This window comes from Athene cunicularia (genome assembly GCF_003259725.1).
Source record: "Athene cunicularia isolate RWA chromosome 5 unlocalized genomic scaffold, athCun1 chr5_part2, whole genome shotgun sequence".
Lineage (NCBI taxonomy): Eukaryota > Metazoa > Chordata > Aves > Strigiformes > Strigidae > Athene > Athene cunicularia.
Genome location: NW_020799102.1, coordinates 651971 through 671004, shown reverse-complemented (window position 1 = coordinate 671004; position 19034 = coordinate 651971). Strand labels below are relative to the sequence as shown.

The following is a 19034-nucleotide window of genomic DNA, read 5'->3' as shown; positions in this document are numbered from 1 at the left end:
AGTCTCAGAACCCATTATTGCTGTGTCTTCTGCATGGTAGCAAGATGAAACTGTCCTGAAAATGAATGCTCTAATTAAAGTGTCTTTCTCTCCACCTTCTCATGAAAGAGGGCATGCTGACTCTTCGAGCAAGACCCCCAAGTGAGGCCGAGTTCATCGACTGCTTCCAGAAAACCAAACTGGCTTTTAACCTCTTGGTAAGACACAGAGGGTATTTTAATCCCTTGCAGTAACACAGCTTTTTCCCCATCTATCACAGGAGTAACCATTTAAAGTGAAATTTGAACTGAAAACACTATCAAGGGACAAAGGTGTGAATTCTAGATTCTTCAGAATCCAGAAGATTGTGCCAGGCTTGTGCAGGTTTCTTGGGCCAAGTTGTTAAGCTGAAATTAGAAGCATAAAGCCCAGGATGGGACTGAGCAGCCAGGGGCCTTGCAGTGCCAGGATCTCTCTTCAGATACAGTCCTGACCTAAAACATTTGTGAAGCTGTGAGCTTAGAGAGCTAAGAACTGCCATGCCCACCCTTCTGATAGCTGTGCAAAGATTTATATAGACATCCCCACTCCAGATATTCACTTCTTCTTGTGGCCTTTAAAAGTCTGGGTAGTTTTGCAAGAGCTGTGGTCCTTGTTATCCTTACAAGTCATAAAACAGAGGACTGCAAATATTAAGAGAGAAGAAAAAGTCTTATCTACTTTAAATTGTTCTATCCAATTCTGTATACAGAGCAGCTGTAAAGCTGCCTCAGCCAGAGGCCTGGAAAGTCTCCAGTTAACAATAACTGATGTCCCCCATTGCTCTCAGGTTCCTGGCTCCTCTCTTTCTTCCCTAGAGGAGTTGCCATCTTAAGAAGGGGATGAAAAGCAGGAGCATAAAGATGTTCCCAGTGCTGCCAGCTCCACTTAGTGAAGTATGTGAGACCAGGAGGGTAACGAGCCAGAAGGAAATTCTGGCAGTTCTGACCAAATTGCCCAGCAAACACAGCCTAACAAGATCCCTCCTGAGAAGTTATTAGTAAGGAAACCAGAGATTGTAAACAATCTTAATGCAGGACACCAAGCTCCAGCCTTTTCTTTTAAAAGCAAATACACATACTTTTTGCCTGCTCAGGACCAGAACAGAGTCCCAGAGGTGGCAGCTCAGGCCAGGAATCACTGCTCTCACACAAACCGGTCAGGCTCCCTGCAAAGGTGATGCCACGCATCCCCAGTGGGATGTTAGCTGCCCTGAAGAAGCAGCTGAGGATTCTCTAAGCATAAAGAAATCTCAGCTGGGCTATTGCATCCCAGCCCTTTCTGACTGCTGAGAGAAATACAGTGGAGTCAGTGTGGCCAAAGCCTTAGTCACAGCCCAGGTCTGTGCCAGAGTTTGGGTCCTTCCCCGGATACTGCCCATCGTGCAATGCTGCCGCAAGCGTGGATCTGTGCCAACACTCTGGTGCACAGCCCCCGAGCTCAGCACCACTGCTGCTCCCCAGTCACCAGCATGGGAGCCAACACATAGGAAATATATACACGTGCCCGAGCTCTCCCAGCACTCGGGCCCTGGACTTTGCTGTCTGCATATCCACAAACCCACAAGGTCTCCCAGCAAGAGGCCGGGGGCAAGAAAGGAGAGCAGGGAATCAGTGCTGGAGCACAGTCCCAGCACTCCTGTCTCATGCCACATGGCTGCAAAGTCCTTGGGAAGTGCCATTTCATTTAGTCACCTCTTTGCCATCAGTTATTTCACACTTTCCACATGAGTGTTTAATCACCAGCATTTAAAATGCTTTTCATTTCAGTAAGGAGGAGGGAGTCTGGTTTCCACTGCAGCAATGCTACCAGCACAGGACACAAGGAAGATGAAAGGAAGCACAGACTGAAGTGGTTTCTCACGACAGCTCAGCTGATTGCTGTTAATGAAATACAATTCTTTACAGTAGAATAACCCTACGCATTTGCTCCTCCATTCCACTACAGTCTACTCCAAATACCAAGCATTTCAGTGGCCAGGGCAGCTCTAGGTGCTGCAGGCAAGACCTTAGTAGAAATTTCTCCTTGTCAGCAATTTGTCAAGGGATCCCACAAAACACTTTGCTTTGTTGTTTTCATTCATGGGAACTAGTGGGATTATCAACTTTGCAAGAGTCAGAAGCAGTAGGTCTGGCCCTTCCTCACTAAGACTTTCAAAATAAGCCAAGTTTTTCTGCTTAAAATAGTTTCAAATGGACTGATTTTAACAGAGTAGGTACTCCACCCCTCCCAAAATTCAACACCCTTAGGAATGGACACAAAATAAAAATGATCTAAAACTGAATGACTGTTGCTCCCCAATCACTTTTTTTCCCAGATTTCAGGTGCACTATTGAAAGTTTCCTTGTTTTGTAGGCTGAATTATTAACTATAGCAAATATCAATCAGCAACAATCCCTCCATGTGACAGAAAAGAGAACACAAAAATCAAGATAGGTTAAACTGGGTTTCCTTTCTCTTTTCAGGCCAAACTGAGAAAGCACATCCAGAACCCCAGCGCTTCAGAGTTGGTGCATTTCCTATTTGGGCCTCTGGAACTGGTAAATCCGATTCACAGGTTTCACTGTGAACTCACTTTTTATTTCTACTGTTGCTTTTGCACTTACAGGTGGCTAGGCTATGCAGAAGAGTTAGAAGACTGCTCACAACTGGCTAGCTTTCTCAGTAAAGTCTAGAAGCAAGTGTCGGTCTTGAAGTAAATACACAAACCCTAGCAAATATGAATCTCTCCACCACATTAATAAAGGAAGACTCATGGTGAACAAAAGTGCAGGCCAGCCATGGTTCCCATTGGGAACTCGCCAGATCCCACCTTCAAGCAAACATGACTCAATATTTGCATTGAAAATAGGAAGCAGGAATCACAACTTAAAAAAGAAGCCAGAAGGGACACAGAAATACCAAGTGATTTTCTATTTTTTAAAGTGCTAGCTTGCATTGGATCCTGTCTCTAACAATGTCTAATTTTTAGATCAGACGTTGCTTTGACTCCAGTAGAAAAATTCTTGTGTTCCTCTGAACTGTCCAGTCTTCTTGAAAGATTTAGGTTGATGGTTCTTGAGACAGAGCTGATCTAAGGATTAGCTGCTGTCAACAGGAATCAGGCCATCCCTTGGCATGAAGGCTTGTTCTCTGGCTGTCATTTTATGCTATGGAAAACATATCCAAAAACTATATATGTCGTTTCTTAAGAAAAAGCAAATAGACAAAATCCACCAATCAAGTACTATCAGTGTAGTGCAAGGATAATAAGGGGATGCTGAGGGAATACAGCACCTCCTTCGGGTGGCAGTGACCATTAATTTAGTTGATCTGCATTGTGAAACCTCACCCTTGCATGTGAAGGCATAGAGGAGAACTTTGGAAGCGCAGGTCTAATATGAATTGGCCTGGTTTTTAGAGGTACCCACCATGGAGGGTACATCGGCTTCCTTCCTCTGGAGTGGGCAGGCACAAAGACTCCGAAGGATCAGAGCCACCAATTTTTCTGTCTTTGATTTCTGTTCCTTTGGGCTTGTGCTGGTTTAATAATTTTGAATGTTTCCTACAAAATTTCTTACACTTGTGTTCGCATTTAATCCAGATCATCAGTAGCTGTGGTGGCCCTGAGCTTGCCAGGTCTGTCGTCAGCCCGCTTCTTTCTAAAGATGCCACAGATTTCCTCCGAGGACACCTGACACCAAAAGAGATAAACCTCTGGGACTCCCTGGGAGAGACATGGACCAGATCCAGGTGAGGCCAGAGCTGCCATCTTACCAGATTCCCCAAGCTCTCGAGAAAGGCAAAGGGATCGCTTGATTTTATAGCAGTGTCAGAGGATCAAGGATGCCTCTGCTTCTCCCTGATGTGCTTCCAGAGACATGTACCTTGTGAATCTCACCACATATTCCCCACTTCATGCCCTAGAGCTGAATGGCCCCGAGAAGCAAACATCCCTACCTACATCCCCAAATTCCGCAATGGCTGGGAACCACCCGTGGAAATCTTCCGCGGAGCTCCCTGGGAAATAGACATCGGACACTTGCAAGAAGAGGTTAGTGTTTGACCCCGGTCATCCTCTTTTCTTTTCCCCTCCCTCCCCCTTTTTTAGAGAGATGATGGATCTATGGAGCTTGCAGCAGTGTGTAACAAGTAGTCAGCAAAAAATTCAGTTAGATCTGGTCACTCCAGTCAAATATAGAAAGAAACTAAGGCCAGAAAAGGGAGCAATAATCAGCCTCATCTCCTATTAACAGGGAATAGGATACTATACCATAACTGAGTCCCACAGATACAGGTTTGCCTGAAGACCATTTCTTCAGGGTGCACCTCATCATGATCAAAATCTTCCAGATCATGATTCATCTGCCACTCACTCTCCTTTTCTCGGATACTGCTTTTCTCTTTCCTGGTAACGCTGACTCCATTTTTGCCTTTCCAGCTATCATCAGCCAATGGATATCCTTACCGTAACTCCTCACTCAAGCGCGGCCAGACAGCTGATCAGACACAAGCTGTGGATGCCTTTAAACAGAACGTAACTCAGCATGTAAATAGGTAACGTATCAGCACCACCCCAACAACAGCACTTGGCTCCCACCTTGTAACCTCATGAAGCCCCCCCCTGCAACATACCATGAGCCCAGCATGTTTTGGCATGCTGGTAGATAACTCTCTGCCATTATTAATTCAGAGTTGTTAACAAGATCAAGAGAACTCAAAGATCAGACGAGGGATTATTCATGTAAACACTGTCTGCTTTTTAATCACCAGCAGGTCTACAAGGAAATGGTTACATGTGTTTTCCATCACAAGAGGCAAAAACATTGACTGACTTCATTAGTCAATGAGTAGGTCTTGTTTCATAAAATCAGCCCACCAAAGCAATATTAAGGATCACATGCCAAAGATACCATGCTGTGCTTCTGTACTCCATACGTTTAGAGAAGCTACTATTTCTCCATTCATCCTAAAGCCACAACAGCTTGCACAGAAAGAACCTGCTTATGGGAGGAATCTGTACTAAGGCATGAGTACACACAAGCTTTCCACTTGAAAAACACAGTGCTGGGAAAGAGCAGCCTGACCTCAGCACTGCACCTAAAACTTTTCAACTGAGGCTGTGCCACTTGTTTCACAGCAGCTCCTCCTTTTGCTTTAGACACAACAAAAGGGAAAAGCATTTATTAGAGGCTGAATAAAATGAGAGTATTTCCAGTCTTGCCCATCTCTCCATCAGGAAAACTGATATGGCGTATATTTTGGACAATGCTTCTTAATGAAATAAATCCAGAAAATGGGGGAAAAAACCTCCCCTTTCCTCAGAAGTCTTGGAAAGTTCAGTTCCCAACGTAGCACCAGCCGGGCCACCCTTTTGCCTCAAGCTTTTTTCCAAGATGGCTCTTTCACAATTTAACCCGACATTCTGTCTCACTGCTAGTTTTCCATCAGTAGTTATGCAGTGGTATAAGTTTAGAGACTTTTCATCTGCTTGCTTGTTTACATGAGCTTACGCCTTTGAAATTTTCCCAAGATCTGAGAGTGTCAACAAACTCTTCCCAAATTGCAAAATAATTCTCTGCCATACTCTGCTTTGCATCGATTTGACATGAAGTTATCAACTTCAGATCTTTAAAGGCTGGAAGTCCAGACCCAGCAAAGCACTTAACCATGCACTTTTATGTAGGTAGCTCTCAACTGGGAAAATCCTTCAAGACAGACTTTTTTCATGGTTTCATGTTCTAATCTAAAAGATTCATAGTTCTATTACTACAAAAAAGTTCAAATTCACAGCAAAAGACCTTAAATCCCGTTACATCAGCAAAATAACTTACTCTTTCCATTGCCCCCCCAGGGTCCTGATGGGACCATGAAATGGTACAGATAAAGTGTTGAGTAGGGAAAAAGTTACAGTAACAAATTCACTTCTCCAATTCCATTTTTTCTCAGTAAGGTTATCAAAAATAAGGAGAACTTAGTTTACATGAGAATATTCAAGTCCATCTTTAGTGACTGGTAAATAATACATGTAAGGAAACATTTTCATCTGCTAGTCTCAGCACAGACAAACTATAAATGGTAGTATCAATGGTAGTATCAAGTCTTGGAACACAAATTAATGGGGCACCTTTTTACCAGGGTGACCATTTCCCTGAGACACCACCCAGATCCAACTACAGTATGAGCACAGACGAGGATGTCTCTTCTCCTGGGATAGGTGCTGTACACATTTTTACGTACCTTTCAGACTCTCAACAGCAAGTTTTCCTTATGGATAACATTTACGAAAAAAACAAAGTTAACAGCACTGAAGCATATGCTAAAACTGAGAATGTGCTTAGATGCTTTCTTCAGTCCAGAGTAGACTTCAGCAGAGGCTGCCCTGATGCTTGCCAAGATCAAAGCCCTGGGACAGACCTATTTCCTACTATACTCATATTTTTTTTCAGAGTAGTTTGAACTAGTTTTCTAACCAAGAGACCCTATATTAACAAAAATACCCATGCAGCAGTACTGTTATTTACACCAGGGCTTTTAGCTGCAGGGAAGTGTCATGAAAGCTCCGAGCAATATTACAAAAATTAACAAAGGTCCCTTGTGTAAAATCTGTGTGCAAGTAAAGTACACATTAGCCTCAAACTCCTCCAGCCTTCATCTCTTTCCTCATGACTCATTTACCTTCTGGAATGCTACAAAAGAAGTCATTTCTACATAACTAGGGCTTTTCTCCCCCTCCCTGCCCTCGGGGCACTGCTGGGGAAGGCCACCACTCCCTTTCCTGACTGGTGGATTCCATCAGTCTGCTCCAATCTCTCCCCCACTACAGATTTACAACTCACATATTGCACGTGGCTGTAACTAGACTAAGTTATCCCAAATCAAGTGAACTAAAGACAACACTATAGCCATAAGCATGATTATCAAACCACTGAACCAGTGGGTTCAGCCTTTTTCACACCACCAAAAACTATCTAATGCAGACAGTAAAATGAACTAAAACTAAGTATAATGGGCTTGTTTTTCAAACTCAGATTTTACAGATGCCTCAGAAGCAGTCCACAAAGAGACGAATTTCCACAGATCATTGGTGTAAAACCACTGACCAAAACAAAGAACTTAGCAATAGAAAACATGAGGTTAAAAAACAGAATTCATCGTACTGCTGGAAGCAGAAGCTTCACCAAGTTACCAGAACTTGACATGAACTGGAGGAGAAACTGTTCCACTGCTGGCATGCCCACTGTGAATACAGCACACGGGAGTGCTCTGCTGCAGGTGGCTGTGCAGGTTGTAAGGCATAAGCAGACATATCCACAGGAGGTGCATTAAAATAGTTCCTACCCGCCCTTACACAACAAGGCAAGACAGTTTTTCCATACCGCAAACATTTTTGGAATTAAAAGAGAACACTACAGCCCATCCTAACCAGAGAAGAAAAATATGAGATCTACCTTTAACCAATCAAAGAAAAAACAAACTATGAAAAATAAACTATTTCCGTTTGGGTCAAAGGAAATCTTTCATCGCACTTTTCCCACCATTTTTCATTTTTGACAGCTTACTGTATTTATTTTGTCTCCCTCTTCAAATGAAAAGTCAGTTCAACATTGAAAACCATATATTCTTGCGTCAGAAAAACTTAAACACATTCCTTTTCCCAGAAAATGTATCTCAAAATAGAAACACTCAAACTCACTTTTCCTGGGAACTCGCAGAATTCTGTTTTGGTAGCTCAGCATTCATTACCTGATGAAAAAACCACAGATTTCCAGTCAGTTCTGGGGACACTCCTTTTCACTTCCCCTTCTCCCAGCACTGCTACCTACTTCTCCCCTACTCTAGCAAATAGGGCAATTGTTTCCACTTATCAGGACATGAGGGTTTCACACTTATTTTTCACAGGAGGTGCAATCAGAGCATTTTGTTTGTTCTCTATCAGTCTCCCCAGCCCTTGCTGCAGCAAAGAAACAAGTGACAGGGGAAGTCTTTTCTTCCACCCTGAAAGCAGCCGCCTCACAGTCCCCAAAAAAGCCACTAACCAAACAGCTGTACAGCTTTTTTTTTTTTTTTTTTCCTTCTCTTTTTGTTTTCCTAAATACAGGGTGTTTCACTAAAATGAGGGGTGAAAAATCTTCCTCAAAACAGGAGGGGGCAGTGCCTCTTTGCTCCTCTAACACAAAGACACTTGTCTCTCTACCTGCACTGGCGTACAACCCTCACTACTCCTCTTTTACCAGTGAACCTATATTGCCCAGTTATTAGATGGGCCTCCAGTAAAATTGCATTTTTTTTTAATCCTGCAGGAATTTTGAGGCACAGGGAATGGCTCTGCCCAAGAGATATGCCAAAATCCGCTATGATTTCACCGCACGAAATGCCAATGAACTCTCAGTGCTTAAGGATGAAATCCTGGAGGTAAGTGAACATGCTGGGGGAACAGCTGCACCCTTCTCCCCTTTCCAGGAATGGGACAGAGATCCTGACATACTGGCAAGTGCCAGCTCATTTTTGCTTGGTGTTTTCTGAGCAGTAATGTGAAGCTTTGTTCAAATCTAAAGCTTTATGCCTGAGCTGGAGCAGGCTGACTGTATGCACTGGGTCTCCTGCTCAGCTGAAACACATCAGTCACATCTTAATTAGCAATGAGGAGGAAGAAAACCAAGTCACTGTAGTACACTGTTCATACCCTTGCTGGGCCTATCTATGTTCATTGTTACCACTCCCCCCTCTCCAAGGAATTATTTTCACTGAAAACATCCTTTTTCATAACCTTTCTCTTGTCACAACACTGTTGGCAGCTGGAGAATGCAGGACATGTCTCAATCTACACACAACTGTAACAGATCTCTGACTTGAGAAAAAGACTTCTGTTTAAAAATATAGCTAGAATGAGAAATATGTGTGGGTCTTGCCAGCAAAACTCATCCACTCTGGGAAGATTACTTAAAAGAAATATTTTAAAAATCACAGCTGTGGGTCAAAACAAACCTGCTGGAAGGAGCAAGGGGATTGAGCACTAGGAGATATCTCAGCAATGGGCAATCTCCTTGCTTCATCATGGTTATGATGTGATTAGGTCATATGATGTGACATGTGATTCAAGTTATATAACAACACTCCAGCATCTTTGGCAGGAGTCACTCTTGATTTTTATTTTTATTTTTAAATACAAAAAGACAACACAAACTCAGTCACTGGGAAAAGAAAAAAAAAAAAAAAAGGATGGAAAACCAGGCAAATTAAGTGGAAACTATGAGTTCTTCAGCACCCCAGATCTGATTTCCCCCAGAGATGCTCTCCTGCTCATCATTAGGATAAGTTCTTTCAGCTTTGCAGGAAAGGCTTCAGTCCTGAATTGCAAATGAGTGCAACAGGTCTGTATGCCAGCACCTGCCCTCAATGATGTTATTCTGACAACTTCACGTTACTGTGTGCCTTATTTCCACTATTTGCCATTTATGTATGCCAGAAATGTGATGTTCTTGCTAGCAAATTAATTTTTCTCCCTTTTTCAGGTGTTGGAAGATAATAAGCAGTGGTGGAAGTTGCTCAACCGGAGTGGGCAGGCTGGCTATGTCCCTTATAATATCCTGGATGTGGTGAAACTGGAAGAGCTCGAACAGGTCTGTAGTCAGGTGATATTTAACTGATAGCCAGCTGCAGGGCATAATCAGCCTCTAAGATCTTGTAATTAGACCTCCCTGGATTCCTTAGGATGCTGTGCACAAGTTGGGATGAACCCTCACAAGTAGATGAACCAGGATCCTGGAGGTTCCTGAGTCTCCTATGATAACACTCACGTTTTGCCACCATTACCTTCCCCCTCCCCAGACAAGGCCCGTCCTTCCCATCCATGTGGCAGCCTCACGCTATCCTCCCACTCCAAGATGCCAAGCACACTGTCTGCTGCCAGTCGTCCCTGGCAGGTGAGATTACTGTTTTGGGTGAAGGCCAAGTCCTGTGCTATTGGCAGCAGCCTGCTACAAAGTGACACCCTAGCACAAAGGGACGTGCACCTGGAGCCTAGCACCATGACTTGTCATCCCAACAGAAAAGGTCTTGTGTTGAGGTGTCACCAAACAGCTGCTGGCCATAGTGGCTTGAAAAAACCACCTTTTGCCAGGGCCTTGCCCCCAAAACCTGTGTACTTCTCAGCCTGTAGTTTACCACCTCATCTATTGCAAAACCCTGCTGCTTTTGGGGCTGTGATGTGAACAGGATGAGAGAGCTAATGCAGCCATAAAAGCAAATTTTGCCACAAAAATGCTGAGATTTTTTTTTGTTGGAGGATAAATTAAAGCCAGACAGTTCCCACATCCAGTTCAGTTCAGCAGCAGGAACAAGTTACTGGAGTGGAGGCAGATGGAAATACCATCTAAGCGAGTTTTAACTGAATATGGCTCTCAAGCACCTTGCATTGCGAACATGTAAAGCTGGAGAGCTCGAGATGCCTTAAGGAAGCACAGAATTGTATCCCCACTTTGGTATTTCACAGTTCCCCAGCAGGCCTCTGAACAAAGGCCCTGTTAGTTTAATCAAGAAAATGTCAAAAAGCTCTTTCCAGACTGCTATGGGTGCTGGCAGTGGTCCCACTTAACATCCAGTTACTAGAGCAGTGATACTTTAGCTTCAAATGGGATTTCATTTTGTTTTCTCTTCGTATAAAAATCCTTTTGCCTCCATTGCTCTCCATCTCCAAGGAAGCCCTATGAGCAGTAATTTCTGCATAGCAAAGCCTAAAGGGCCAAGTCACTCAAGTGAGAGCAGTCATACACAGCAGTAGTGAGCAAGGAAAAAACACCACGCCTCTCCACGTGGTGAGTGTGACATGTTTTCCAGGGATGTAAATGCCTTCACTCAGTCTTCAGCCTTTGGTTTGTGTTATGTTTGTTCCCATGCAACCCCAGAAATTAACTTATTTTATGCAGCTCCACCTGAGTTCTCATCAGCCTCAGCTGAGTGGCCCCAGATCAGCACATGGCAATCTGTCCCTCAATTTGCTATTGTGGGTGGGTAGCAACAAATTGAAGAAAATTAAAAATGGCAAAAAAAATTCTGACACCATTTTTCTTTCTTATCACCCAGTCTAACCAGAGGTACAAAGGAGACCTGAGCCCCAGGGGATATGGACCATCCAGCCCAACTCACAAGCTACCCGCCAGCTACGCTGGGGATAAATGGGGAAGTGAAATGTTATCACGCAACTCTCCCCAGGACGCCAAAGAACGTATGTGTCCCACACCGTGCTGCCAGCATCCAGGCACCTTTTACCCCACACAGAGCAGCCTCAGGCAGCCAGGGAGTATGGCACCATGGCTTTGCATTGCCAGACTTAACTGAAAAGTTTCTGTGAGCACATGCTTTTGCTCGCTCTCTGTCCCGGTGGATTTCCTTCTTTCTTCACATTCACCATAACGGTCTGTCCGATGGTTTTGGTTGCTGTGTGCATGTAACCAGACTTACCCAAGTGTGTCCCCCTCCCACAAGGCTCTGCACAAGCAGTGACCGCACCTTTTAGTGAAAAGCAACAGACCAGCAGTGGTTTTGGAGGAGATGTAGAGAGGAGACTCCAGGTAGTTAGTACAACAGCCAACAGAGTGGCCCTGAGGAGCTTCACTGACTCGCATCTCAGGCAGCCTGGGACAAGCAGGGCAAAAAAGATCACTGTAACCCTCCTTCCAGCTTGATCTTCCTCCTCCTCCCAAGGAGAGTTTCCTTTCCCCACCAAAACGTTTAAGCATGTCTAAGCAACCACAGACATTCAGGTCAATCCCTTTCACCTCCTTTGCTCTTGTCTCCTGCCACACACGCAGCTCCCACCTGGCCCATTCCTTCCTGTGATTTCAGAGAAATCCCAGCCAGCAGATCAGCCAGATAGGAGACTCACATCACTCGCACATGCTACGTGGGGTCAGAGAGCATGAGACAGACCAGGAGCCCTGCTCACCTCACCCCCTTATCACATCCCATGGACACCTGTAGCAAGTTGTCTCCCCAAGGTCACAACTGGGGTTCACCCCCTGTTCAGCTACCATGGACTCATGGAAGCAGAAGCCGTTTTGGGATGACAGAAAGTCCCATAATATGAGCATCACAGACATGTATCTGTTAATAACACTGAGATACTCTCTACAGTTTTTAGGAGTTTCATGGAAAAAGTGGTATTAGATGATGTGTCACTGGAGTTTTATGAGTGTGCTGCTCACTCCAGTTCCTGCTTCCTGCCACTTCTATGTAGCTGCACAGCAAAAGCTGAAGCTCTGTGGACCTGGATCAGCAAATTACTTATTGGAAGTAGCATAGAGGACTGAAAAGCAGAGGGAGCAGGGCTACAGCTCAAAACCAAGATGCTAATTGTAGGTACTCACAGAACTGTCCTTCCATATCAGGCAACAGCGAAGGGGCAATGGGAGGAAAATAAATGGCAACACAGGGGTGCAGAAAAATGGGAACCTCGTTTTCAGAAACAGATAGTCAGGCCTCCCTGACCTCTACTGTCTCATGTGGTCTGGGTTTTTTCCCCTCCCTGCTGCTAAGTTTGCAGGGCAATTTCCTTATTTCAATAGCCTGAAGGGAACTAAGTAACTCAAAAACAGGAAGATGACAAACTAAAGCAAAATCACAACAGCAACACCAGACATGAGGGAAAAGGGACCCTGTCCCTTATCACCACTTGACAGCACCAGTGGGAGCAGACACTGCCAGATCATGTTTTAGACCCTTGAGCCAACTTGTGCTAGTTGGTGTTGCAGGGTTTTATGTCCTTTGAATGAGGTGTGATGAACAGAATAGGTCAGCAACACAAGAAACAAGATAAATCCCAATATAAATCCCAATATAAATTTGTATATAAAATAGGTGAAAATATAGGTCCTTACCACCACCTGCTACATACACGAGTCACACAAAATGAATGTGTTCTTATCAAAATGTTTTCCTACTATTTTGCCAAATAAGACACTTTCCCCCCCAAGAAGTGATTCTGAACGAGAATTTCCCAGGCAGATTGATGGGTAGTTTTGTTCCTGTTGACTAAAAGCAAGTGCCTCTGCAGGTGTGAGCTCTCCATTTTCACACCACATATACTCAGTTAAACACAGACTGGGGGATACACGCTTGTTGAATGAGACCAGTCAGAGTCTGCTGGTATATACCATGACAGAGAATGCACTTTTTGCTAGAAATTATACAGCTATATCAATGCTAGCCAACACCAGAACCAGAGATTTCCTTTCTTCCAGGAAGAGCAGTAGTTGTTCCAAGACTCTAATTAGCTTAATGAACACTGCTGAAGCAATGAGGCCAAAATCTCAGGCATGCAGTGCTTGTACCAAGCCACCAAACCGTGCCCTTGTCCTGGGGCAGTCACACTGCAAGAAACCCTTGAGCGGCTTTTTAGATTCAGTGATCACTATATGGACAACCAGCACTTGGCTGTTATTTTGCGATTCCTTCTCTCCATCATTCTGGAAAAGAGCTACAGAAATCTGGATTTCTCCAAAGAGCAAGTGAGGTTTCAAAAGCTGAGGGAAGTTGAGACTGTTGGCTTGGGAGGAAAGGGGAGATTCCCACAGCCTGCTCCAGCAGTCTGCCAGCCTCTAAAACTGTGGCAGTCTCCCTTTGCACATTCTCCTGATGGAAGTTTGAAGGTCAAAAAGTCATTGCTCAATCTACTGTTCTAACAAAGCACTTAAACTTGTTCTTGAAAACTAAAATACAAAAGTAAGCACTTTCCTTTGGTGTATTTACAGAGTTCATAAAAATGTAAAGCCACATTTTGATCTTCCTTACATTTTCCCTGCAAATACATTAATTTAATAGGATTTGTGAGTGAAGACTTGATTTCATTACCTACTCTCTACCTTGTGCCTTGTTTTCCCAGAACTTATTCATCAAATGGATGAGCTGAACGATGAGTTGCTAAAGAAGATCACAAACAATAAAATTCAGCCTCCCCAGAGGAATTTCAAAGTGGAAAAGCCTCAGCAAGTTTTTGTGCCCCTCACCTTCGAATCCAGCACTGAAGAAGTCAAAGCTTGGCTGGAGGCAAAGTCATTCAGCAAAGAGTAAGATCTGCTTTACTACTATTACGAAATGCTGGTCCTTGGTTTAAAAAGGACTGGGGGAGGCAGCTTGCAACATTTCAGCTGGATTACAAGTCACTGGTATTTACATACAGAGCCTGTGTTGCAAATTAAATTTCAATCATATTAAATCCAGATTATATAACCAGTACGTTCAGAGCCTAAGATCATTCCCTTTCTTATACACTATCACATAAACCTTGTCTTACAGTGCAGCAAAAGACCTAATGAGTAACTGCAAATAAAGGAATGGTCTTGCTTATTCACACACCTCATGGCCAAACGCTGCACAACGTCCTACCACTGGTGCTTGTCTGACCCCAGTTAGCCAGTTCAGAGTGCTGAACATAGAGAAAAATAACTAATTAACTAACTAAACCCGTGGCCTGAAATGTGAATTCCAGATGACTGCCTGCCTCTGAGGAAGAGGCAGACCCTCAGCTGGGGCTAGAAAATCTTCCCAGCCACCAGGAAGGACCAAAAAGCTTCACATAATCAAAGATTACGCATTACAACTCACACTCTGCACAGCGAGCTAAGAGGAGCTCCAGGACTGCTCCCAAATGTGGTGCAACCGGAGTGAAATCACTGCAGTACTGCGGGGCTGGGGACACAGTAGATGCCAGGGTGACGCTGGTTACCCAACAGTTGCCACCCTGGCACAGCTCCAGGCCTTGTGCTCCTGGTGCAGGAGCTGCACCTCAGCTGCTCCTCGTCCCTTTACCTCTGACTCCTCACCTTTAGCAAGAGGCCACATGTAGCACAATTATCATCTCCTCACTTTGTGTCTTTCCAGGACAGTGGAACACCTTGGCATCCTTACCGGAGCTCAGCTCTTCTCCCTCAACAGAGAGGAGCTAAAGAAAGTATGTGGTGATGAGGGAAACAGAGTATACAGTAAAATCACAGTGGAGAAAAACCAACTGGAGGTAAGTGGCTTTCTGGACAACTGCTGCCTGAACGGGTGCCTGTACCAGCAGTGTCAGACATCCCATAAAACAGACATTTTAAGAAACACAATTTTAAAAAAACCTAATCAAAGCCCACACAACCAAAAAACCACACCACCTAAAAATGCTAATTATTCTTTTAAGGTAAAAACCCCAGATCTGTAAGGCAGATCACCCTGTCTCCCTTAATGAATCTGCCTTCTTACCTGTATCACTTAGCCCTTTCAAACTAGCTCTACTCATACAGAATTAGTTAAATATTATAATTTAACTACATCTTGAACTTTAAATTCAAACTTCCTCTTTTGTTTCCCTTCTAGAAAAGCAGAGGGGAGTCAGAGCTCCAAGAAATCATGAAGCGTCGCCAGGAAAGGATTGATTCTGCTAATTAAAATCTATCTATTTTATTTCAGCTATTAGTCATAGTAGTGCAGGAAAAGGGAGTGAAAGCAATGATCCCCAGTCCAGAGACAGCAGTGCTCCACACCTGGCGGTGTAATTGCCATCAAAGTGACAATTTCTTGAACACTGTTGATAAGGGTAGACAATAAGACCACATGTCACATTGGGAAAGGTGTTTTAATATTGCATGAAGTATTTTTTTTTATATCTATATATTTTATACTGAAATTTTACGTGCATGCGATCAGAGCAGATCAGAATTCACATGTCTAAATGTACGACAATGGCTGGATTCAAGCAAAAAAGACCCCACAAAGCTTTTCTGGTAGGGCTGTACCTGCTCCCATGCCCCTTGCCAGCACGGCTCAGGCAGCGAGAGCGTGGCACGCAGCACAGAACAAGCCAGCCTGAATGTTTAGAGTCTGGATCACAGAAATAACTCTTTCCCCCTGCTTTTCATTTCCCTCTCTGTGGCAAATATCCCCTGCAGCCCACTAGCAAAGGCCCTGTGACAATTCAATGTCCTCCTTCTGTCCTGTCCTCCCTCAGTGGACGAGGCTAGAATTGAGTGACAACTGAAGTGATTTGAACCTGCAGAGAGGTGAGTTCAGCCTGATCATCCCTGCTTATGCAGAGGCTGGGGCTCAGGGCAGCTGTGCAGCCCTTCACCTTGTCACTGATCCTGTGTCAGAAAGTTGCAGTATTGCCAAAGCCAGGCCTCAAACAAGGAGATGATAAGCCCCTACCATTTGCTCCCAGCCCAGTCACTCCCAAAGCCCTTCCCAGGGCATTCGCTGCTTGTCCCCACCTTCATGTTTTCATTGCAAAGAGTAATCTGAAATGCTTCCTAAATATCTAAGAAACAAAAGCACACTGGGAAAGGCAGTTTTAATGCAAATGGCCACAAGAAAAAAAGATAATAATCTAATTTAGTAGAGGCTACTTCCTGTTTTTCTTCATGTTATGTGCGTATGTATATATCTATCTAGTGAAATACATTCTTACAATCTACAAATAGGGATGAGGAAAAAATCCCTTTCTCTAGAAACATAATTAAGTGATTATGCATCAATAATTTACTCAAAGTTTTAAAAGCACAAGCAATCATATAGTAGATTTCCTGTCCACAGCAAGTTTAGCACATGCTGGAGTTATATCTATATTTTACTTCCAGACCAACTTGACAGGAATGCAGTACAGCAAACACATCTACAGGAACTGCTCACAGACCAGGAACACTGTCTTTCCCTCTCATTCACACACTTTAACCTTGGCTGAATGGGAACTCAGGCCCAGATTCCACAAAGACTTACACAGGTGCTTTCCTTTACATGCTGTGAATGGTCCCACCTCCTTTAAAGGTTAAGCAAATGCCTAAGTCTTTGCACAGTTTGGGCCTGTCCTCTCACATTTAATGGAAAAAGCTGTACAGCTGTAAAGCAGTGCCTGGGGAACGCGTCTAAATCTGAGAATACTGATGCACCTCTCAATTTTGGCTTTGTTCTTACAAAAATGTTTTTAATGGATGATATATTTTCATAATCTTCAAATAGGGCATTGTTAGCAACAGCAGAATTAGGGTACAGGCAGAGAATTTAGAGGGGAGGATCATGGTTTTAGTCACAACCCTGCTGGCTCGCCACAGTGGCTGGAATTTGCAAAGTGCACTCACCTTGTCAGGGAGGGATGAAGAGGACAATCCTCCAGAGAAGCCCTGGATTAGGGTGGAGATGGGAAGCAGGTGTGAACACTGGCAAACCACTGGTGTTAGAATTCCAGGAAGCTAAATAATTTCTAAAATGAAAATCAAACAAATGGTGAGCTAGGAAACACAACACCATTCTTGTCTTTGGGTATAAAGGAAAACAAATCACACAGAATTATAGTTACTTGGGATTATAATAGAAGAGTACAAAACAGTTCTGTAAAACCAGGAACCACAGGAGCATTTCGTAAAATAAATATATCAGTAGACCTTATTGCAGAAGTCACTTTTAAAAATTTCCATATGACTGAGCTGTGCATCTGTTATATTTGTATTGCCTGCAGATAATGCTATATTGCACTGTACATTAATGTAATTGAACGAAGGATAAAATGATATAACCATGCACTGTATAAGATTTATTAAAATAGTTAAGTTATACTTATAATTCCAGCTCTGTCTCCTTCACTTAGATATAAATGAAAGCAACAGAATGCAAAAACAGTTGTTAAGGGTTGGTTTTCATAATGACTTGTCACTCTGAGATACACAGCAGAGTATCTGAAACCGCCTGTTTCCTTTTGCTTCTGGGGGACTGCCGATCAAAAGGATGTTATGGCCTTGATAATCACTCATGTCTAAAAATGGGTGGGTGAAAATCCCACATATGATAGCAATCAAATGCCAGGAGAGCTACAAGCTGAATCCAAAACATCTCCTTTCTTGTCAGTTTGAAGAACAAATCTCTCTTACCTCTGGAACATGCAACTGAGACAACATGCCAGCATTTACACACACAGATGTTGTCCAGGACTACACTGCGCACTGGCAAGCTAAAAACACCCAACCCTGGTCACCACCAGCTAATGCAGGGCTGAGAACAAAGAGAGGGAAAGGGATATACAAGGGACACTCTGTTATCCCTTGGCAAAGGGCTCTGGAGACAGTAACACATCTCCTACATAGTCACAGAATTCAGACAGGACTTAACACGTCCCTCCATTACCCTCTTTGGGTTGGACAAAGCATAAGGAGGTTGTACCAAAGCATATCCATGTATATCAGGGAGGGAAATTACTGTGGCAGCTTCAACAACTGAAACAATACAAGACAAAATGGGAAGAACAGCATGATCCAAAGAGCTTCTGTTTAAAGGCCAAGTGGCAGATTCTGCAGCATTTCCAGCCAAGGCTCATTCTCTGTTTCAGAAGCACAACCATGTTAACAGGATTGGAGTTTAAATGAAGTTTAGGCGAATCAACAGTCGTAGGTGCTCAAGAACACGTGCCTGGCTGGGTTAGGGGGGCTCTCTCTGGCACAGCACTGCAGGCTGGAACCCTGCCTGAGAAGCTGTGTTGAGCCTTGCCACAACACTAGGGAGTAAACGCACGGCTCGGCTCCTGCAGTGGGTTAACAGGCGTGGCACAGCTGCGATTCTTTCCTCAATGCTGCTGGACGCGAGGAACGCCTCACCCTCACCAACCCTCCCGCCGCCATTTTATGTCACCGGCAGTGCCCTGCCCCCGAGCGGCCCCACAGGCCCAAGAGGGACGGATGGTTGAGGGGTGGATGGCTGAAGGGCGGCTCGGGCGCCATGCCCAGCCGTGAGGAGACTCCGCAGGAGCTCTCGGGGACAGGAGGATCCCCCTCAGCCTCAGCCCCAGCCCACCGGACAGCAGCTCCCCAAGAGCCGCGCTGCCCTCTCCCCGCTGAGGGCAATGGCGGGCAGAGGCGCTCGCATCGCCTGTCACCAGAGCGACACCCCCCCTCTGCCCTCACGAGCCGCCAAACCACCCAATCAGAAACCGCCTTCCTTCCCCTCGTCCTATCCCGGCTCCTCCGGGCCGTGTCCGTCTTGCCCCCGCGCTCCTGATTGGTTTTCCGCCTCGCTCCTGG

The 19034-nt window shown here is 44.4% G+C and overlaps 1 protein-coding gene across 1 annotated transcript in view; it reads left to right on the top strand.

Moving 5' to 3' along the window:
- EPS8L2 (EPS8 like 2) overlaps positions 1–17240 on the top strand; it is a 67148-nt gene extending 49908 nt beyond the window's left edge. The window contains exons 11-21 of the mRNA XM_026850251.1: positions 109–197; positions 2484–2558; positions 3602–3750; positions 3925–4051; positions 4439–4554; positions 8301–8412; positions 9513–9620; positions 11083–11224; positions 13880–14063; positions 14878–15010; positions 15352–17240. Of these exons, the coding sequence (XP_026706052.1) occupies positions 109–197; positions 2484–2558; positions 3602–3750; positions 3925–4051; positions 4439–4554; positions 8301–8412; positions 9513–9620; positions 11083–11224; positions 13880–14063; positions 14878–15010; positions 15352–15423 (1307 nt within the window). The 3' untranslated portion in view covers positions 15424–17240. The remainder of the gene's footprint in view (positions 1–108; positions 198–2483; positions 2559–3601; positions 3751–3924; positions 4052–4438; positions 4555–8300; positions 8413–9512; positions 9621–11082; positions 11225–13879; positions 14064–14877; positions 15011–15351) is intronic.
- The last annotated feature ends 1794 nt before the right edge of the window (positions 17241–19034 follow it).